Source organism: Marmota monax, unplaced genomic scaffold, assembly GCF_021218885.2.
Source record: "Marmota monax isolate L192 unplaced genomic scaffold, Marmota_monax_Labrador192_F-V1.1 WCK01_AAM20220418_F8-fsc00076, whole genome shotgun sequence".
In the NCBI taxonomy this organism is placed as follows: domain Eukaryota; kingdom Metazoa; phylum Chordata; class Mammalia; order Rodentia; family Sciuridae; genus Marmota; species Marmota monax.
The window spans coordinates 8,863,686-8,884,407 of record NW_026692843.1 but is presented as its reverse complement, the minus strand read 5'-3'; the positions used below and the strand labels follow the sequence as shown (position 1 = coordinate 8,884,407).

General features: G+C 52.3%; 2 protein-coding genes across 3 annotated transcripts; one reads left to right on the top strand and one right to left on the bottom strand.

Annotated features, from left to right (window-relative positions):
- Positions 1 to 400: 400 nt before the first annotated feature.
- On the bottom strand, positions 401 to 3,408 carry Znf511 (zinc finger protein 511). The gene is made up of 6 exons (XM_046448713.2): positions 3,221 to 3,408; positions 3,066 to 3,139; positions 2,433 to 2,634; positions 2,233 to 2,357; positions 1,451 to 1,585; positions 401 to 777 (listed from the first exon to the last, which is right to left on the bottom strand). Exons 1-6 carry the CDS (start codon positions 3,371 to 3,373, stop codon positions 699 to 701), a joined length of 768 nt encoding a protein of 255 aa, XP_046304669.1. The 5' UTR covers positions 3,374 to 3,408; the 3' UTR covers positions 401 to 698.
- A 16-nt stretch (positions 3,409 to 3,424) lies between these two features.
- Positions 3,425 to 20,554, top strand: Tubgcp2 (tubulin gamma complex component 2). Of its 2 annotated transcripts, none has more exons than XM_046448711.1 (18): positions 3,425 to 3,489; positions 5,081 to 5,271; positions 6,113 to 6,241; positions 6,983 to 7,159; positions 8,264 to 8,423; positions 10,732 to 10,939; positions 11,206 to 11,405; positions 11,703 to 11,892; positions 12,584 to 12,729; positions 13,406 to 13,586; positions 13,886 to 14,066; positions 16,193 to 16,365; positions 16,492 to 16,620; positions 17,245 to 17,365; positions 17,654 to 17,797; positions 18,426 to 18,554; positions 19,258 to 19,421; positions 20,106 to 20,554. In XM_046448711.1, exons 2-18 carry the CDS (start codon positions 5,122 to 5,124, stop codon positions 20,239 to 20,241), a joined length of 2,718 nt encoding a protein of 905 aa, XP_046304667.1. In that variant the 5' UTR covers positions 3,425 to 3,489; positions 5,081 to 5,121; the 3' UTR covers positions 20,242 to 20,554. The 2 variants fall into 2 exon arrangements, with proteins under 2 accessions (XP_046304667.1, XP_046304668.1); XM_046448712.2 differs by lacking the exon at positions 3,425 to 3,489 and adding an exon at positions 3,551 to 3,768.
- The last annotated feature ends 168 nt before the right edge of the window (positions 20,555 to 20,722 follow it).

The following is a 20,722-nucleotide window of genomic DNA, read 5'->3' as shown; positions in this document are numbered from 1 at the left end:
GCCCTGGAGCACAGGTTTTACCCAGCATAATCATATTTCTCCAGGACATGCTACTGCCTGCCTGTCTGTGCTTCCCACACCTGTTCTGACCTCCTGAGCTGCCTTTCCCACCTTAAGTCTTGCACCCCTGGCCGCTTCTCTCCTGCTTGACAGGCCTGTGTGTCTTCCTGCTGCACCCCTTCTCCAGCACTGTGTCCCAGAGGAGCTTGCTGGGTGGGTGGGGCACAAAGACCATCTGGGTGTCCTTCTCACGGCCTTGAAGGTAAGGACTCAGGGACTGCTGTACCTGACCTACAAACCAACTCTCAGGGGCTCCTCATAAATCTCTCTGAACAGTGAATCCTCAAAGTGCAATACTCTTAGTTGATAAGTTCAACAACATAGAAATAAGAGTAAAGAATTTGGTGAAAAATATTTATTTCATGTGCTTAAAAAGAATGTCCCTAGGGTGGTCCCTGCAGAAAGAGGTGAGCTGTCTCCTGAGCCTGCTGTTTGTCCCAGTCATCTCTGGAAGCTTTAAATCCCCTGCCGCTTCTGGTAACTCACTGAGGGACCCAGACAAGGAGGGAAGCAAAGGCCCAGCCCCAGGGTGCCCACATGACAAGTGTGAGAGAGGCCCGAGGGCCATCAGCCCCTGCAGGAGCCCCATTCCTGCACTGTCCACACAGATGCCTGGTTCTTTCTCCCATCTGGATCTGTCAGTGGTGTTTGTTTCTTTTCTGGGTGCTTTTAAACCCTCGAGATGCACCTTGGCCAAAACAGATGGTAGAAGGCACTCTGGAATGGAAAACAGTTCACATCAAGTGATGGCACTTTCTTTGCCAACAAGCAACCCAACTCATAATAGCAGCCTTGTGTGTGATTCTTTATTCCTTCTTATTCTAGAATGTTCCCTCTCTCACTCTGTGCAACATCCAGTGCAACATCCAAGAAGTGGAGTCTGCCCTCCTGGGCCCTGAGGCAGCTCCTGGAGTCAGATCTGCTTCCTGTGGAAGACATTCCCAGGCACTGGCCACTCATTGAGATCTCAGCTGTGCCCCAGCTTTCTGTGGTGCTCATGTCCCGTTATCTAGCATCCCCTGAAACCTGACCTCCCGTAGCGTCTGGGCCACTCACAGGCCAGTCTAGGCAAAGGTGAGAAGGCAGATGAGGGAAACACACATCCATCTTCCAGCCAGTTCAGAGTCTTCAGCGATTTTTTTCCCCATGGTTAACATTTTCCCCAAAACCAGATTCCAAGTCAGTTTTAACTCCATACTAGAAAACAAGTCTGCCAGATTGTGACTGAAACAATTACAAGTGAAGGTCCCCCATGGACTGAGTGAAGTTAAAAGGGTAGTTTGCATTCCTGGACTTCATGGTACATAACACACCAGAACGTTCTGGTTTTCAACCTCATGAGGCCAACACTTGCCCAGTGTTACTGTCTCAGGAAGATGTCCACACTGACCTGTGGATGTAGGTCCGCTTCTCACCTACAGGTGCTGGGGGTGCTGCTGCAGGCTCGGAGCAGACTTCCATTGCATCCCCTTCATCCCTGAGGGCTGCAGTTGACAGGTCAGCATCAGACCTCCGTGTGGCTGGGCTGCAGAAGACAGAGTGTCAGCAACGGCTCAGCATAACTCCCACAGCCCTGGCTTCCCCCAGAAATAAACTTTCAAGCAAAGGACTCTTTTTTTCTTGCAAAGATATTCGTACTCTGTTGGCATAGTCTAATTTTACAGTGCAATTTCCAGGCTATCAAAAAAAAAAAAAAAAAAAAAGGGGTGAATGCTTATGGCAAGGTCACAGTTCACATAATATGCCCTGTATTTTATATATTTAAATATGATCACACTCTGTCTTTCAAATATACTGTTTTTATGGTGCCACATGGTATAAGCCTACCAAGGGGGAGGATGCTCATGGCTTTGGATGAACTCCATAGGCCCCTGCTGGCAGCTTCCTAACTCTGAAAACTAGGGCATGTGCGATTCAGCCCAGGTGCAAGAGTGGGAAAGGAGTGCCTGCCATTCCTACATCCCTGTTTTGCTACTCCTGGCCAGGAACTCCTCTGACATTTCCCTTTGAGGGGAAGCTACCCTTTTTGTGTAACCCCTTTGAGTACTGATCCCCATGGTCAGAATGTCAGCTACCTGCAGGTATATACAAACAAAAAAAGCCTCCACCCATTCAAGCTGCTCTCACATCTCCTAAGACCAGGGGCGGCCAACAACCCTACTCCTCACGTACCCTCTGCTTGTCTTGGGCTTATCAAACCGGAAATCCGCGGGGTACAGGTGGAACCTCACCATGTGATCCTTCCGGTCTCGGCTGGTTTTAAACTTCTCTGGGCAACCTTCAATCAAGCACTGGTACTGCAAAAGATAGGGTGTCACCTCCCTGATCCAAGTCCCTAGCACAATGTGTGCCCAGCCTGATTAATTACTCACCATGTCCTGCCTCTCCGCCAGGATCTGGAAGAGGGAGTCATGCCACTCCAGAATGTGGGCATCCAGCAGATGTCCGGAAGGGAAGGCGCGGCTGCAGAGGGAGCAGGCATTCCCGTGTAGCATGTTGTAATGGTGCTGGTAGTCCTCGAGGGCAGCAAACACCTGGCAGCAGCCAGGGACCTGACAGGTGAACTCAGGCACCCTGGGAAAGGAGGCTAATCTCAACGGAGGAGGCACACTTTGCTAAAGCAGAAACCCCAATGGTGACTTTTCATCCAGAGTAAAAGGCCCAATAAAGCTCCTGAGGTTCTTTCGGTACTGGGAACTGAACTCAGGGGTGCTCTACCACTGAGATACATACAACCCTAGCCCTTTTCATTTTTATACTGAGACAGAGTCTTGCTACATGACCCAGGCTGGCCTTGAACGCTGGGATTAGAGGAGTGCGCCACCGCGCCATACTCCAAGCCTTACTTATTTAAAAAATGAAATTTCCCTAAACAGGCCACAGATGGAGTAGAAGCCAGTCACCAGACGTGCCAACGCTTGCACCGGAGGGTCTCTGTGGAGGGATCTGAGCCCTCAGCTGCACGAGGCGGTGCGGGGGGAACGGGCGCGGGCGGAGTCGCTCACCTGGACCTCTCCGGCTCCTCGGCCACCTGGGTGAGCACATCCTGCAGGTAGAGATGCCTCTGCACGTCCCCGTCCTACAGGAGACAAGCGCGGAGGTTAAGGCCGGGACCCGCCCCAGCATCAGGCCCCGCCCCTGCGCCCCTGTGTCCCCGCACCTCGAAGAGCTCGTGCTCCCGCGGGAGGCGCACCGGGCGTGCCACAAAGCGGAAGGGCGCCGCCCCGGCCGCGGGGTCCCTCTCCACTGGCAGCGGCTCGGCCGCCCCGGGCGTGCCGGCCAGGCGGGCGCTCAGCGCGGCGGGCAGCAGCATCGCCCTTCTCGGCGGCGCCGCAGCCCGTCGGCCACCATCCGCAGGCGGAGCCGGACGTGACGTAGCCGCGCTTCCTGTGGCGGCCCGCGCGCGCGGCGGCTACGGCGGCGGCGGAGGTGAGTCGGCGCTTGGCTGGTTCGTGCAGCTTCTGCCCCTGCCCCTCCCTCTGCCCCTGCCCCTCAGGCCGCATTCTCCGCCCGCCTGCACCGGCAGGATGCGGCCGCCTCTCCCGGGCCCCGGAACGGCCCTGCAGCTGGGCCAGTGGACCGGGAAGTTGGCGGTCCACTGTGACCCGCCTCCGCCGGCCGCACTGCGGGGGCTTCCCGAATCTGCCCCGCGGCCCTGCCTGTGTCCTGCGGGCTCTGCCTCTCCGGCTCCTCCACCGTCCACCACAGGTAACGGGGCGAGGAGGTCCCAGGCGGTGCTGCCACCCGAGCCCACAGCCGCGCAGGGGGACGAAAGTCGGAGGACAACCTTACCTAGTCGGCGGCGTGGAGCCTTCACTCTCCCGGCGCCGCTGTTTCTTCCTTTTTGGGCGCTGGGGCTTGAACCCACGAGCGCTTTACCACCTGCTCCATCCCCAACCCCTTTGATTTTGAGACAGGGCTTGAGCTTACGGTCCTCGTGCCTCAACCTCCTGAGTCTCTGGGATTGCAGGTGTGGGTCACCCCGCTTTGTGGAACGTTTCATCTTTGAGCATGGCTTCTGTGTACCTGTGTGCAGTGCCAAGGAAGAGAGGTCCTGTTCCATTACTGTGGTTACATGAGCGCCTCTTGATTGGAAAGTAAGGTGCTGGGGACTTGGGCGCCACTTCAGGCCTCCTCCTCTCACCTTCATTCTTGGAGACACTTACCTTGGCCAGTGCTGGAGGTTCATTTAACAAGCTTTCCATTACCCTGAGGTTAGAGTTCCAGTTGATGCCCCCTACAAAATTAGCAAGCTGTGGGAGTGTGTGCTGGGTCTCCTGTTCTTGAAGTCTAACTCAACAGCTGTTTCTGTCTGAGCTGTTGGTGCAGTACTTTTTAACCTTTTGGGTCACAGAACCTTTAAAAATTTGTTGCAAGACCATTTCCTCACAAAATTCACAGACAAATGATTATGATTATCTTTAAGGGTTCTTTTGTTATTTGTGGATCCTAATTTAAGAACCCACACATAGGTGTTTTGAATTATTCATATGAAATTTATAGTTACTTTTTAATTCTTTTTAGTTGTAAATGGACAACTAAAAAGTTTTATTTATTTTTATGTGGTGCAGAGGATTGAACCCAGTGCCTCACACTATTGTGTATGCATTAGCCAAGGGGAGCAGCACAGCTACTTCCTGCTGGCCTAGGGCTAAGTGTGCACATAGTCTCCCAGGAGAGGAGAGCCCACAGGGCCATTCGCACAACCTGCCTGGTGCACTGCCTGAGTGGTAGAGTGTGCTAAAAGCCCAGCTTGTGAAGGAGCAGCACTTTGGGTTGTCAGAAGGGTGTAGCCCTGGTGAAAGCAGTGAGGCCAGCTAGCATGCCACAGCTCCCTGAGGAAAAGGAGGCAAGTAGAACTGACTGCACAGGTGGGAGGGGAGAGGGAGGGCATCATGGTGTGGGGGGGCCTGGGCTGGGCCAGGTGATCTGTTTTGTCAAAGCATGAAGTTGGTCAAATTTGATCTTTTAATTTTTTCATAGAGGTTAATTTTATGAATAATTCTATTCTTTCCTTTAGGAGAGTGTGTCTTGTGATGTTGATGTCTCAGAGCTGAAACCATGAGTGAATTTCGGATTCATCATGATGTCAATGAGCTGCTCAGCTTGTTGCGTGTCCACAGTGGAGATGGAGCTGAGGTCTACATCGATCTGCTGCAGAAGAACCGGACCCCGTATGTCACAACCACCGTCTCTGCCCACAGTGCCAAGGTGAGCATTAGTCCTTGCTGCAGGGCCATGCACGTCAGGGTAGGTACTTGTTTCTGGCAGTTACAGCAGCTCCTGTGAGGGAAGCCACAGTACTTGTTGAGTGCTTCCCATGGGCCAAGGACATGCTCCACTCTGCCGTTCTCCTGGCTCCTGGTAGCAGCTGCTGTCACTTCACATTGTGTAGATGAGTCAGTGGAAGCCCAAGTAAGCTGGCTTTAACCCTGACGTAGGTACTACCCTGCTATTTCCCAGGGAGGGGCTCACAGAAGCTCGGACATTCCTACAGGTAAAAAGCTACCGCTGTTAAACACATTGAAATTTTTCAAGGTGTTTCCTCAGTCACATTACACATGATTTAAAAAGATTTTCAGTGAAAGATGGTTTTAAATTTGGAATCTGTTTCTAAAACACATTGTGAAGTTTCACTTATTTGGATAATAGCCAGGACAGTTAGACAAGCTAATAGGGTAGGGTGAAGGGAGACACGCAAACTTCTGTAGTCATCGTCAGCACATACAAGTCACTGGGTGAAATGTGTCCTAGAGCCATACAGGGTAATAAATCCTATGGGGACTAGAGTTCAGGGTGTGAAATGAAAGTGTGAGCTACCAGGAAAAGGTAAGTGCTTATTATTTGCTCTTGTCTAAGAAGCAAAAAGTGAGAGAAACTGTAGAGGAATTGTGGATAGGTTTGATCAAAGGTTTAGGTCAATTTTCTTAGTTTTAGGTGTGTGATTATTTAGCCCATATAATTTAACTCTTTTTGGTCTTGTGCTTAATTTTCTTAAAAATTTTTCCAGGTGCTTAATTGCCATCAGATCACTCATGCTTGTGTTTTTAAGGTCAAAATTGCAGAATTTTCTCGTACTCCTGAAGATTTTCTAAAGAAATACGATGAGCTGAAGTCTAAAAATACAAGGAACCTTGACCCTCTGGTGTATTTGTTGTCAAAGTTCACAGAAGACAAAGAGGTAAATGCCCTGTGCATCCTCTGCTCCACCTGACAGGGCCTGTCAGGCGCACCCTTGAGTGTCTGGAGGAGTCTTATGTACCATAGTCACTCGTGGAACCCCTGTGCCAATGCAGGTTACACCTCTTGTATTCTTCTTTGCACCCTGTCCCTTCTCTTATTGACTTTTTCCTATCCCATGCCAGGAACACTTTGAGGGCATGTGGAGTGTGCTTGGTGAATCAGAATGAACAGTAACTCACAAGGGGCATAGACCTGAGAAACTGGCACAGCACCCTGCGGTGGTGGGCTTTTGCTTTTTATGGTGTGTCGTGCTGGGCTCCTGCCTAGTACATGTACCGTGCATCAAGGTGACAAAGCCAGTGAGTGGTGTGCTAGGTTGCTGTGTGGAGGGGTGTGCCAGGGGCTCATAGACCAGTAGTGCCAGGATAGGTTAGAGGAGGTGGTTGCTGCTGCCCAGGAACCACAGGTGATGCGTAGAGAAGAACTTGTCCTTGGGGGGATAAGAAGGTATTGGCTCTTTAAAAAGGCTGTGAGATTCCTTCCTCTGACATTTGGGAGGTATGGTAAGTGATACCATGTAGCATGATCCTCTGGAGAGCAGACTGTGGCTATTGGGCCATGGGAGTCCCCTGCCCTCCACAAGTGGTGTGTAGGTTAGGAAGGAAGGATGGGGTTTGCTCTGCCAGGCAAGGGGGCACATGCTGGCCCAGTGTGAATGCACAGTTTTGCATATTTTCAGACTCTGCAGTATTTGCAGCAGAATGCAAAAGAAAGAGCTGAGCTTGCAGCCACTGCTGCGGTCACCAGCACTACCACTTTCGGCGGCCCTGCAACGGCCTCCAAGATGTCCATGCAGGAGCTTGAAGAGCTGAGGAAGCAACTGGGCAGTGTGACCACAGGCTCCACACTACAGCAGGTACAAGTCCACCATGGCTGCTAGGTGCCACGGTAGCAACAGCAGTGGGTACCAGCTGGGCAGGCTTGTCTCTATTGTCTATTAAGAATGAATCCAACTTTAGAGAGGCTAAGACTGATCATGCCCTTCAGTCAGGAATTCTGGATCATAAGAGTGAAGAGTGGTGGTGAGATTCTAGTGGGGGCCACCTGCCACAGACTCATGGGACATGGGTCACACACTGATTTCCCTCCTGAAGCCTATGGTGGTTCTGACTCTGCACCTCTCAGTCTTCATGTGTCTGCCTGCGGTGTCTCTGATGCTGTTGTGTTCGTAGGTCATCTGGATTTTCTTCTCCTGAGCTTGCTGCTCTTGGCTTGATTGTCCTGCTCTGTTCTGTACTTGTGAGTCTCAGTCTCAGGTGTGTTTTTGATAGCTGATGCAGACCCTTCTCTGTGGCTCCGGACCACTCTTTAGAGCCACGTTCTGCCATGTGTCATATAGCCTAGCACATGTGCTAAGGACAGAGCTGAGCTGTTGGCATGCCATGTCTGCCGATCGAGTGCGAAGCCTACGTTCTCGACCATACAGCCTTCACACTACTCTCCCCATGAGTACCTGTTGCTGGAACAAATCAAGTTGGTCCTTCTGCAGGCTGGCTGGCCAAATATGAGCTGGCCACCCTCTGGTGTCCAGTCCTCTGGGAGGGTTGACCTTGATACTGCCTCTAGATCTGTCCTGGGGCCTTCCCCAGCATGCCCTTTGCTGGTGCCTCTTTGTCCAGCAAGTCCTATTGAACTTAATCACTTCTAGGAAAAAGGGACTTGGGTTCTTCCCATGCAGAGGGTTCTGGTCTGAAACACAGGCTCCCCACGCTCCCATTGCTGGTGCTTCAGCCTCGGCCAAGGCCTGGGGAGAGGACTGGGTCTTTCCACCTCTTGCTCCCCAGCCTTTGCGTCATGAGTGGCAGGTGGAAGTATATCTCGTTTCCACATAATTAAGCTTTGTGTGTAAGTTTGTTCTTTCTCTGCCACAGATGGGTCATTTCCACAAATGTCTTGGTTCTCATTGCACTGATGTGTATCTTCTGTTTTTTTTTTTTTTTTTTTTTAATGTTTTTGTTAGTCTCTGGAACTTACAAGAAAGATGCTTCGAGACAAGCAAAACAAAAAAAATTCAGGCCAGCAGCTCCCCGTCTTCCCAGCTTGGGTGTATGAGAGACCAACTCTGGTCGGGGATTTCCTAACTGGCTCCAGCTTGAGCTCAGATGTGGCTTTACCCATAGGTATGTCATGTCTTCACCGTCTGACACCCGGGGATTTCACGATGAGTTGCTTGTACGGTGATGCTGGGCAGGGAAGGAGACCACAGGTGACATGCCTGTAACTCAGCATGCTGTTGTGGGCAGGCTGGCCATGCTCCACATTCTGTCCCTGCCCACAGCAGACACTGACTTGCTGGGATCTTCACCTGGCTCATCTTGTGCCCTCTCACTAGAGCTGTGGGGCAGGCTGCAGCTGGGTCCTCCCAAGTGTGTGTCCTGGTGTGTGGCACAGACCACAGGAGAGTGGTTTGTAATGACCTTGGGTTCTGCAATGGTGCTTGAGTTAGCACTGTTCTCTCCAAGGTCTTGAAAGTCGTGTGTCTGGTACATGGTGTGGTTGTTTCAGGACAGGCCGTTGGGGATCTGGGACTTGTGTACTGGCACACCACAGGTTGTATGCAGCAGTTCATAAGTCCTTTTTCCGGACTGAGAAACAAGGCTGCAAATCAAGGATGTAGCATAGCTGTAGCATCCTGCTCATTGGCTCGCAGTTGAATCAAGAGAAAGTGTGGAGTGTCACACCGGGCTCCATGCGGAGTCAGTGGGAAATTGCTCTTGCCTGCACAGGATGGTGGGTGAAGTCCAGCACTTTTCTCCTGTCCCCAGGCAAATGTGATCCTGTTGCAAGTCAGTGACAAGGTATAGAAAATGATCTACCTGCGTGTATGTTTTCAGTTGTAACTTAAGCTGATAACGCACAGCCGAAATTCAGCTGGAGTCCTATTGAGTGGCCTCAACACAGGGCAGGCAGACTCATGGGCAGAACCAAGAGCTGTCCACTGGAGAGTCAAGAAGTGCTTGCTGTGGCCTAGACTCTGGAGTGGCACAGTTCTTGAAAAATTATGAAGCAATTAAAAAATAAGATTCCAGACCCCACAAGAACCTAACTGGAATCCTGGGCAGCCCTGGAGAGGCAGAGAAGGCGGCGTGAGACCTGAAGTCTGCTGTCTGTGCTGGCAAGGAGCATGAGAGATGGTTTTAGAACCTATAGGGCATCTTATAAGAAAATGTATTTCCCCATTCTGGAAAGGGCTGCACAAAGGAGGGAGATATTATGTGACAGGGACACTACACACTGACCCTGGGTATGTTGGTGAGTGGCTTGAAGGAAGCCTGTGCAGCTGTGGGCAGGCCTTGGGGACCTGGGCCCCCGTACTCTCAGGACACCCCACTTGTGGCCGTTCTGGAACCGACTGGCCTTGCCACATCATGTGTCACCACCCCCAGGTGCCCTGTGTACAGATCTTTCCAGTGCCTTGAATCTTGTCACTCCATGTCAAGGAGTTGGCGAGGCCTTGGGCCACCATCCTCTGCTGAGGGTCACTGGAGCAACAGAGAGAAGTGGGACTTGAGATTGTGGGTCTAACTTGTGTCTGGCATTGCTGGGGATGATCACAGATCACATTTGCACCCTGATTTTTGTATCTATCTTGTGGTCACGGGACACTGCCTTGCACAGCAGTGTGCAGGGCTAACAGAAATTTTGTCAAACCAAAGTTTGTCATTCAACATCTTCCTGAGCTGCCTCAGCTGCAGGCACCGGCAGGCATCTCGGGATGGCAGGAGATGCTGGTGGGTAGCCTCAGTAGGTGTCCTCTGACTATCCTTACAGGTCCCTTGGATGGTCATAGGGAAACCTCACTGTGCCTGCACCATCTTGTCCTGTGTTCGAAACAGCTAGTTTCTTGGAATTCAAGAAGATATTGTCTTAAAGGCCTTTCTTGTCTGTGCACAGCCTGGGCTTCTCAGTTGTGACTGTAGAGGCTGCTTACCTGGCTGCCCAGGGTCTCTGAGCTCCCCTTGCTAAGTGACAGGTAGCTAATACTGCATAGGATTTCATTTTCTTTTTCTTTTTCATACCAGGGATTGAACTCAGGAACATTTTACCACTGAGCCACATCCCCAGCCCTTTTTATTTTTTTTATTTTGAGACAGGGTCTTGCTAAGTTGCTTAGGGCCTTGCCAAGTTGCTGAGGCTGTCTTTAAAATTGTGATCCTCCTGCCTCAGCCTCCAAAGCTTCTGGGATTAAGGAGTATGCCACTGGGCTTGGTCTAGCATAGGTTTTCATTTGCTTGGCCTAAGGAGGGCCCTGCAGTGTCCAGGCATATATCCTGCTACTGCCCGTGGTGCTATAGGGGAACCTGTCCAGGCTAGGGTAGTGGCTTGCTGATTGTGTCCATCATTGTGTGCGGGGTTACCAAGAAGGGGACAGGCAAGAGTGACTGGTCTTTGGGGAGGCTGGGCTCCCAGCATGTCTGTGTCCTGCAGGCACGCTGCCATTGGCCTCCCAGGAGTCAGCTGTGGTAGAGGACCTGCTCTACGTGCTGGTGGGTGTTGATGGCAGGTACATCACTGCCCAGCCCCTGGCTGGGAGACAGAACCGCACTTTCCTTGTGGACCCCAACCTGGACCTGTCCATCCGGGAGCTGGTGAACAGAATCCTCCCTGTGGCCGCCAGCTACTCCACTGTGACCAGGTGGGCTGGGCTTGAGAGTTTGCGACATGGGAAGGAGGTCAGGCCTGTTTGCTGCAGAAACACCTCCTCCCTGGCTTGCAGCTCTGCCTTGCTCCTGGCATGTTGCAAGGGTCTGAGAATCACCACCTGGCCTCCTCCCTCTTGGGACAGGTTCCTTTGCGGGTGAGGGCTTGAGTGTCATTTGCTTCCTGGATGAGGAGAGACTTAGAAGATCTGAAAATGTGAGTTTTGCCTTTTCAAAGATGCTTGATGCATTTTTCCTGTAGGTTCATTGAAGAAAAATCTTCCTTTGAATATGGGCAGGTGAACCATGCCCTGGCGGCTGCCATGAGAACCCTGGTAAAGGAGTACCTTATTCTGATCACTCAGCTGGAGCAGCTGCACAGGCAGGGCCTGTTGTCACTGCAGAAGCTCTGGTTCTACATCCAGCCAGCCATGCGCACTGTGGACATCTTGGCCTCCCTTGGTATGTTCCTGCCTGATGGAGGGCAGCAGGTGGCAGGCTCCTGACAGCACATGTGGAGGGAGCCCAGGCTGGGCAGGACACTCAGGGTTGACTTTCTGGAGTAGGGTCCTGAGGCAAAGCCTGTGGCTTGCCATGTTAGTGGTCTGCATGCGGAAGGCCCTATAAGCTTTCCTTGATGAGCTTTAGTTAACAGCTACAGCTTTACCATCTGGGCATTCCCAGGGAGAAGCACTGTCCAGCAAGGTTGGGGTGGACCAGGAGGCATTTCCTAGGCAGTGAGCCTCTCTCCTTCTGCAGCCACCTCGGTGGATAGAGGCGAGTGCATGGGCGGGTCTACACTGAGCCTTCTGCACGACAGGAGCTTCAACTATACGGGGGACAGCCAGGCGCAGGAGCTGTGCCTGTACCTGACCAAGGCGGCCAGTGCGCCCTACTTTGAGGTCCTGGAGAAGTGGATCTACAGGGGCATCATCCATGACCCTTACAGGTGGGGCTCCACAAAGCAGCCATGCCTGCCTGCATCTTCCTGTGCAATCTGCTGCCACAATCTGGCTGCTGGGATGTTGCTCTGCAGCTTTTTTCTGCTGAGTGAAGCCCTTGGGGTCACCTGGAGTCAGTCCACAGTCACCTTGATGTGGGGACGTCTCCTCAGCATGATGCCTCCAAATTCATAGGACAAAAATGGGCCAGTTCCTTAGGGGTTCTGTGGTGTTGAAATGTGCATGTCAAAACTTTTTGAAGTATATTTGTGACATAGAATTGTGTTTGTTTGTTGTTGTTTTTTTTTTTTTTTTTTTGATGCTCAAAACTGGGGCCTTCCATGTTGAGCACACCCTCTTCTACGCAGCTGCATCCCAGCCCCTTTTCTTTGCTATTGGTGTGGTGGGCCTATCAAGGAACCCAGCTTCTACCTCGCTGTGTGCAAGTGATGCTAGAGGCTCCGTGGAGGGTGTCTGGTTCTCCTTGGCGACACTGGGTGGCCTGTGCTAAGGGAAGGATAGATATGCGGTATCGGACCACCTGCCTCTGACCTAGGGTCATTGCTTGCTCCAAAGTGAGGTTGGAGGTTCATTTTAACTCACAGCTGAGAGGTAACTATGGCGAGTCACCTTGCCCTGGTAAGACCTCTCTGGAAGTGGCACTCCATGGTGGCCTGATCATCTGTCTGTGGCTTCCAGTGAGTTCATGGTGGAAGAGCATGAACTACGGAAGGAGAAGATTCAGGAAGACTACAACGACAAGTATTGGGACCAGCGATACACCGTGGTGCAGCAGCAGATCCCGTCCTTCTTGCAGAAGGTGGCCGGCAAGATCCTCAGCACAGGTGACTCCATGGTGTGGAGCTCTCAGCCCAGGGGCCCTTCCCAGGGAGGTTGTGGCCTCCTGCTGCAGCACATCCCCACTGGGATGGTTGCAGCCTTCTAGCTCCAGTGCCCATGGGGTGATTTTGCCCAGGGGGTCTTCTCGTGCACCAGGCTGCTGGCCTCTGGTGGGTCCTGAACACTCAGGCAGTGGCCTTATTTATTCCATGCCCTGATCAGGAAGCTGTCTCAATCCTTTACATCTTTGTTTTTTAACTTCTAAAATGTCACCACTATGGGAAAAACCATTGAGGATACACACGACCTTCATTTTAGTCTGTCCGAATGAGGTTAGGATCCAATTTAGGTGCTAGTGGCCCCCAGGACTGTGGTGTGTGGGTTCTGAAAGCTGAACTGGCACAGAAAGGGCCCAGTAGGTGATTTAGCTCCCTGGTTCTCCTCAGGCCCATGTGAAGTTACTTCCACTCTCTTGATTGGAAAACCCCACGTGTGAAAAGCCTCTGCAGGCCAGGCGGGCTTTTGGCCCTGTCCACTGGTGTTGGTTGTCTTTCCAGCTAGAGTGGAATGTGAACAGAAGTGTGCACTGTGCCCAGCCCACTGCCCCACGCTTGTTTGGCTTATGAGGCTCTGGGCGGAGGTTGGTGTGGCAACTCCTCAACTTTACCTAACTCTTTTCAGGAAAGTACCTCAATGTGGTCAGAGAGTGTGGTCACGACGTCACCTGCCCCGTGGCCAAAGAGATCATCTACACGCTCAAAGAGCGAGCATATGTGGAGCAGATTGAGAAGGCATTCAACTATGCCAGCAAAGTGCTGCTGGACTTCCTGATGGAGGAGAAAGAGCTGGTGGCCCACCTGAGGTTGTGCTTTGCTCACTCTTAGCGCAGCAAGTAGGGTGCTCAGGGCCTGGGACTGAGGGTAGCATGTTCCTCCTAATAGTTGTCTTTATCCTTGTAAGAGCGATCTGGCCGCCTGGGACCTGGCACCTGTGTCACCTGCTCTGTGGGCTGAGGTGGCCCTGTCTAGTATAGGTCTCTTGAGTCCCAGGGTACTGTGCCCACAGAACTGTCTTGCCTGGTCCCACTGTGAGATGGCTGTGCTCCAGGGTGGCAGCCCTGAGCTGCATGCTCAGCACCTCCTCACCTCCTCCCTGGCACAGGTCCATCAAGCGCTACTTCCTGATGGACCAGGGCGACTTCTTTGTGCACTTCATGGACCTCACTGAGGAGGAGCTCAGAAAGCCGGTAGAGGACATCACGCCCACACGCCTGGAGGCGCTGCTGGAGCTGGCCCTGCGCATGAGCACTGCCAACACTGATCCCTTCAAGGACGACCTGAAGGTGGGTATGTGGGGCTCCCAGCATAGCAGCCTGCTCCTGAGGTGCCTGAAGCGGGGTGGAGCCCTGCCGGGTGGGGCCCCGCCCAGCATCTTCCAAGTCCGCCAGGGTTGTCACATGCCTGGGTGGCTCTCTGGTTTGCCAGCCCTCACTGCATGTCCAGGGATGCCTGTCAGTTGTTTCCTGCAGTGTGCTGGTTTAGTTTAGCATCAGGTAGTGTTGGCCTGCCAGGGTCGTGTGCGCCTCCTCGTGGTCTTGGGAGAGTTTGGGGGTGTGCTCTGAGGTTGGATGGGGTTTCCTTTCAGACCCTCCAGACCCCATCAAGCCACCGTGCTGCTCCTGCCCATCTCTGCTGGGAAGTTGTGTGCTGGTGTGCAGTGCAGGGGACTCTGTCCCCGTTTCAGAGTTTAGTGACGAGTCCTCTCGTCTTTCTCAGTGTAGCTAAAAGTTTGTCAATTTCACGGCTGTTTCAGGAGAACCTAGGCTTGTTATCTCCTCTGCTGTGCTCCGCTGTTTGCTGTCATCTTGCCTTTCTTTCTGCTGCTCGGGGTTTACTTCACTCTCCTCCTGGTATCCAGGGCCCTGGGGTGAGGGCGCTGGTGTAGCCCTCTCCCTTCCTCGTGTCCCGGGCCATGGGGTCAGGGTCTGGTTTGAGGCACTCCTTTGTGAATGTTGTGAGAGCACTTTTTTACTGCCTCCTGTGAGTTCTGTGTATTGTGTGTCCATTCCTCTTAAGGTAGTTGTTAACGTCTCTTGAGATTTCTTCTTTGACCCATTGATTTGGTATGTTAAATTTCCACATATTATAAACTTTCCTTTTTTCCCGTTACTTATATTTAATTTTGGTCCATTGTACTTGGAGAATATACTTTGATCCCAGTTTTGTAAAAAATGTGACTTATCTGGGGAATGTTGGTATGTAGCTCAGTGGTACTCCACTTACCTGGCAGATGTGAAGCTTTGTGTTTAATTCCTAGCACCACAAAAAAACAAAAAAGACTTGCTCAGGCCTCACAGATACCTGGAGAAGGTCCACATGCCTTCTGGAGCAGTGTGCTGCTGCTGCTCTGTAGGTGTCAGGCTGCCCGCTGTTCACATGGGTCCTCTCCCGTCTTACCCTCCCACCTGGGTACTGGGTCTCCACTACTGTGATTGAACTTCATTTTCCCTCTAATTCTGCCCTTTCTTGCTTTATGTGTTTTGGCTCTTCTTAACTTAGGAGTGATTTCATGGGATAAATTCTAAGTAGTGACTCACTGGGTGTGCGCCTGTGCCCTGTGCACCTAGGCTGACCCCTTTGGGACTGAGTCTCAGTCCTTGTCTGAGGAGTTGAGGCTGCCCATCCGGTATCCCCATCTGCGCTGCTGATGGGCAGGAGGGGCACTTGTGTGTTAGATCTGGTGGGCAACTAATCTTTTCATAGGTTGTGTTTCTTCTTCCTTTATTCTTTGCCCCCACTTATTCTTTTCCTTTGTTTTTTCTTGTGTCATTTTCATGATTTGTGGGAACTCTTGTCACACTGTTCTGCATGCAGTTGGCACTTAAGAAACGTTTGAATGAATCGATGTTGTGGACAGTACTATTTGTTTGTAGTTACTATTCTTAAAATCTTATGGAGTTTTTGCAGTGCTGGGGACTGAGCACTGGGCCTTGTGCCTGCCTGTGAGGCAAGTGCACTACCACTGAGCCCCACAGCCTGTGATTACGGTCCTGTCTCTTATCACATAAGTTGTGGAAGAAAGGTGTCAACCTTCAGGGACTGTTTATCCAGCCTTCCCTGTGGTTTCTCCTTTATACCAGCAGCAGGAGGCATATAGAAAGTCATCTGCTTTTTTCTTTTTTTTTTTTTTCCTGTCTTATTGGGAGGTATAGTTTTTGTTTTTCTCTGCAGTGCTGGGGTCGGAACCAGGGCCACCTCACACCACTGAGCTGCATCCCTAGTGAGTTTTGGATTAGGATTTATGGGTAGTTGTGTGGCCTTTCAAGCCGGCCTCTAATATCAAGGGTCAAGATTTAGGAACCTAATTTGCTTCTCCAGGTCCTGATAGGCAGGACTGAGTGAAGGCCTGGAATGACTCTGGTCTTTTCTTCTGAAAACTGGATGCTTTGTTTACTGCTTTTGCCCCCAGATTGACCTGATGCCTCATGACCTCATCACTCAGCTCTTGCGGGTTCTGGCCATCGAGACCAAGCAGGAAAAGGCAATGACCCATGCTGATCCCACTGAGCTCACACTGAGTGGCCTGGAGGCCTTCTCCTTTGACTATATCGTCAAGTGGCCCCTGTCACTGATCATCAACAGGTGAGGACCTGGCTGTCCATTCAGGCTGCAGGAAGCAAGAGCCTCCTCATGGGCCTCCTCACCTCTGGTGATGCCTGGCTGGGCACAGGCCTCCTGCTGACCCCTACCTGGGCATCCTTCTTGCAGAAAGGCACTGACTCGCTACCAGATGCTCTTTAGGCACATGTTCTACTGTAAGCACGTGGAGCGGCAGCTGTGCAGTGTTTGGATCAGCAACAAGACGGCCAAGCAGTGCGCCCTGCATTCTGCAAAGTGGTGCGTCCATCAGAGTCCTTCCTGTTCCCTCCAGGAGAGGTGGCTTTGCTTTTAGACCTTCACAGCCCCAGCCTTCTTCTCAGTCCTTTGATGGCATGGTACCTGCCCACCTGGGTCTCTCTGCAGGACCCAAGCCCCTCCTGAGGGTGGTAGCCTTTGTCACCTCTCCTGAGTGCACACAGCAGCAGTGTGTGGGAATTGCTTCACTCATAGGCCTTCTGTGCCCTGTTCTGTGGCAACAAGTCCTGTGTGGAGAAACGGTTGATGTAATATTTAAGAATTTGCCTTAATAAGGCACAAAATATGGAGTCTGTGTAGTAGTTGTTCCCATGTTGGTCGCCTGCCAGCCCTGGTGCCATAGATAACCACAGAGGCTGTTCTCTGTGTCCACGGTGGGCTGCTTGGCACATCCCTGCAAAGTCTGCTAGATGTGTCGCTTACCTGATAGCCTGATGCAGCCAGAGGTAGGAGCAGTGTTCCTAGGCGCAGCACTGAGGTGTCTGAGCTGTCAGCAGCACGCAGGAGCTGTGGCCATGAGAGTCCACTCTGCTGGTGGGCAGCATGTGGGACACAGTAGAGACCCAGCTCTGCTGGCTCCCCTGCAACCAACCCTTGTTCCCTCAGGTTCGCAGGAGCCTTCACTCTGCGGCAGCGGATGCTCAACTTTGTTCAGAACATCCAGTACTACATGATGTTTGAAGTGATGGAGCCAACCTGGCACATCCTTGAGAAAAACCTCAAGTCCGTGAGTTTCAGCTCCTGGATCCTGGTGCTGGAAAGGCTCTCCTAGCCCGGGGTGTTGCACAGCAGCATCTTGGGAGCCACATGCTGGGGCTGCTGTGAGCATGTCCTGTTGGAGGGAGGAAGCGGAGAGCAGGCAGCAGCATCTCCAACACAATGACGCGAGGGAGATAGGAGGGGGCTGTGGGACAGGTACTTCCCTATAGATCACAGGCCAGTGTTGTATTTAGCAGTGTTTCTGAGGGTCAGGCTGGGTGCTACTGTGGCAGTGCTGAGCCTCAGCCCTTCACAGGCCTCCAACATCGACGATGTCCTTGGCCACCACACGAGCTTCTTGGACACCTGCCTGAAGGACTGCATGCTGACTAATCCTGAGCTGCTGAAGGTCTTTTCCAAGCTCATGTCTGTGTGCGTCATGTTCACCAACTGCATGCAGGTGAGGCGGGGTGGATGGTTTGGGCCATTGTGGCATGCAGCCCTGCCCGTGCCATCTCCAGTGCTGGCAGAGCCCCTGGGTCTTCCCGACCAGTACACTGCTTCCTGAACATGGGCTTCCTTGGGGTCCTGCCCTGGTCCTTTTTGAATCCCTTTGTGTTTTTTATTAAACCTTAAATTTTTTGATGTGCCTAAGTTTTATTGAGGAACTTGTCGTAAGTACTTACCCCAAAACAGTACAGAAAACAAGTGTCAGTGGGCAGAAGGGGCAGCCTGGGGGCTGAAGACTGGGGAGCATGAGCGTGCTCTGCAGACAGCACGTGGGGAGGGGTCAAGATCTGGGAGGTGGGAGACATACATGGTGGCAGGTTACAGGAGAATACATGTGGAGCCTATTCCTTAGATACTTAGGAGCCATATTGAGTTCCAGAGTAGGGAAACTCATGTACAGGTTGTTTTCAGAAAATCAGCTGCTGATCCCCAGGAGGTTGTGGCTTAGCTGATGCCCTCTTACCTGCACCCTTCCTTCCTACAGGCACCCGAGTGTCCGTACCTTCAGAATGGGCACAGCCCTCAGCTCCTGCAGAAACATTGGAGCTAACAAGCATTTTCTCTTGACCCTGCTCTAGAAATTTACACAGAGCATGAAACTGGATAGTGAGCTGGGCCGGCGGGCACTGGAACAGGGCACCATGCTGGGGCCACCCACAGAGTCTGAGCAGGCTGAGGAGCACCCCCGGAAGGAGACTGCCAGAAAAGTGCGTAGCCTGAGGGCTTTTCCAGACTCAAGGAGTCACCTACCCATTCTTGTGGTTGTCACCCCTGTGATGAGAAGACTCAGATGAGTTCCACAGGGCCATAGGAGTTCCCATCCAGCCTTCTGGGCTCAAGGGTGTGGCCACAGTCACCTGTAGAACAACTGCATGGATGTGATGAGGGCCTGACACTGGTGGGAACGGTAGGTGGCCTGTCAGGTACCCAAGAGCCATGAGATGCCAACAAGCCAGGTGTCCTTTGAGGCGAGAGGTGGGAGCAGGGCACTCACACTGCAGCTGGCAGAGAGGAGACAGAGGGCAGCATGTGGGGCCTGAGGCCAGGGAGGGTGGGAGACAGTTTGTCTTGTTTCTTGAGAAGTGACCAGGAGAAAGTGGCTGAGCTTGGAAGTCTAGAGTGAAAATGTAGGTTGTGCCACCTTTGGCTCTTAATTGTGTGAGGCCTACAAAAGCCCCAGCCCGCCGGGTGTTTGTTGTCTTACTGTGTGCCACGGCCTCAGGAATTTTTTGACATCCTAATTTTCTGTATTTCGTTGTATGAAAATGTTCCAGTACTCTTTTTTTTTTTTTTTTTTTTTAATTTAAAAAGGAGCAGGGAAGGAGAAAGAAGCAAATGCCCATGGGCTCAGTGCAGAGGCTGACTGCCCATTGGGCCTCAGGCACTCACTACCCTGGGCTATGTTTCTAGTGCCTGGCTGAGCATGTGGATGCCCCTCATCTGGTCTCTGGCTTTGAGGCCACCATCAACAGCTTTGATAAGAACTTCTCCGCCCACCTACTAGACCTGCTGGCCCGTCTGAGTGTCTACAGCACTAGCGACTGTGAGCATGGCATGGCCAGTGTCATTTCCAGGTCTGTTGCCACCTGCCAATGCCCCTTCCCCTGGACCCTCGCTCCCCCTCCCTTGGCAGGATGGTGGAAGAAAAGGATCTAGCTAGGGCTCCTTGAGCTGGAGGAAGTGGGAGGCCGTGAGAAAGGGTTCGCAGCTTTTGCCAGGAGAGGGTGATGTCCCACATGCCCTTGGGAATGTGCCCGCGTGGACAGTGGGACCACCTGGTGCACTGTGCCATTCAGCCATGTCCCAGTTCCTGAGTGGGGGCTTCTGAGGTGGCCCAGCACTGAGACTTGCTGCCAAGTTCCCGTCCCTGGGGTCCCCTCAGGCTCCTGTGGCCAGGTGATGTGTCAGAGGCCAGGAGAGGAGTCTATGTGCTCCAGTGGCCATACCCTCCAGGAGAAGGCTGCCGAGATGCCCGTCAGCGCTGCTGTCTGCCTTTTGGTTCCTGTGTGTTTCAAGATCCGTTCTCAGTTTTGCATAAAGAGCTGAGGCCTGTGCTGGGGGGCTTGCACAGGCAGGTAGAGCACACGCCCCCTTGTCTTCAGCCAGGAGAGGGCCTTGAGTTGTGTCTAATTTGACCCCTACCTGTGTGGAGAAATGGTGCCACCAGCACTGTGTCCTTACAGGTCCCTACAGCCATGCATCTCAGTGGGGCTTTGCCCACCTCTCCATGAACCCTGGCTCTCTTTCCCTCCTCACAGGCTGGACTTCAACGGCTTCTACACAGAGCGCCTAGAGCGCCTATCTGCAGAGAGGAGCCAGAAGGCAGCCCCTCAAGTGCCCGTCCTGCGGGGACCCCCAGCACAAACACCCAGGGTGGCGGTCGCCGCACAGTGAGCCCCTGGCTGCAGCTCAGAGGAAGGGCTGGGCCAGGTGTGCCATAGTGAAGATGGGCTTGGGTCTGAGCACCTCCTTCCTGGAGCACGTGTTGTCCTACTTAGACACGTGTGTGCTGTGTGTCATTGCTGTAGAGTGCTGTCTGTATTGCTGTCTAGCTCAGGGCTCCTCGTTCTCCAGGCGCTGGGTGTCTTGATGTGCAAGCTGCCCAGAGCAGGGTGAGGTCTCCTGGACTTACCTGATTTATCTTTTAAAAATCAGGCTTCACCTTTTTTGGTGTTTTTTGTCTCAAATAAAGACAAAGTAAAAACAAGGCATTTGATTATAAGATGTGGTATAGGTGCCTGGCGTGGTGGTGCACGCATGTAATCCCAGCAGTTCGGGAGGTTGAGGCAGGAGGATTGCAAGATCAAAGCCAGCCTCAGCAATGGTAAGATGCTAAGCAACTCAGTAAGACCCTGTCTCTAAATAAAATACAAAA

Bases quoted from the DNA above. Each gene is read 5' to 3' on its own strand.
- Tubgcp2 (XM_046448711.1), top strand. From the start codon at position 5,122: ATGAGTGAATTTCGGATTCATCATGATGTCAATGAGCTGCTCAGCTTG. The intron at 5,272-6,112 runs GTGAGCATTAGT...TGTGTTTTTAAG, and splicing joins TCTCTGCCCACAGTGCCAAG to GTCAAAATTGCAGAATTTTC. The intron at 13,587-13,885 runs GTTGTGCTTTGC...TCCCTGGCACAG, and splicing joins GAGCTGGTGGCCCACCTGAG to GTCCATCAAGCGCTACTTCC.
- Znf511 (XM_046448713.2), bottom strand. From the start codon at position 3,373: ATGCTGCTGCCCGCCGCGCTGAGCGCCCGCCTGGCCGGCACGCCCGGG. The intron at 2,358-2,432 runs GTGAGTAATTAA...TATCTTTTGCAG, and splicing joins TGGCGGAGAGGCAGGACATG to TACCAGTGCTTGATTGAAGG. The intron at 778-1,450 runs GTCAGTGTGGAC...TTTCCATTCCAG, and splicing joins AAGCGGACCTACATCCACAG to AGTGCCTTCTACCATCTGTT.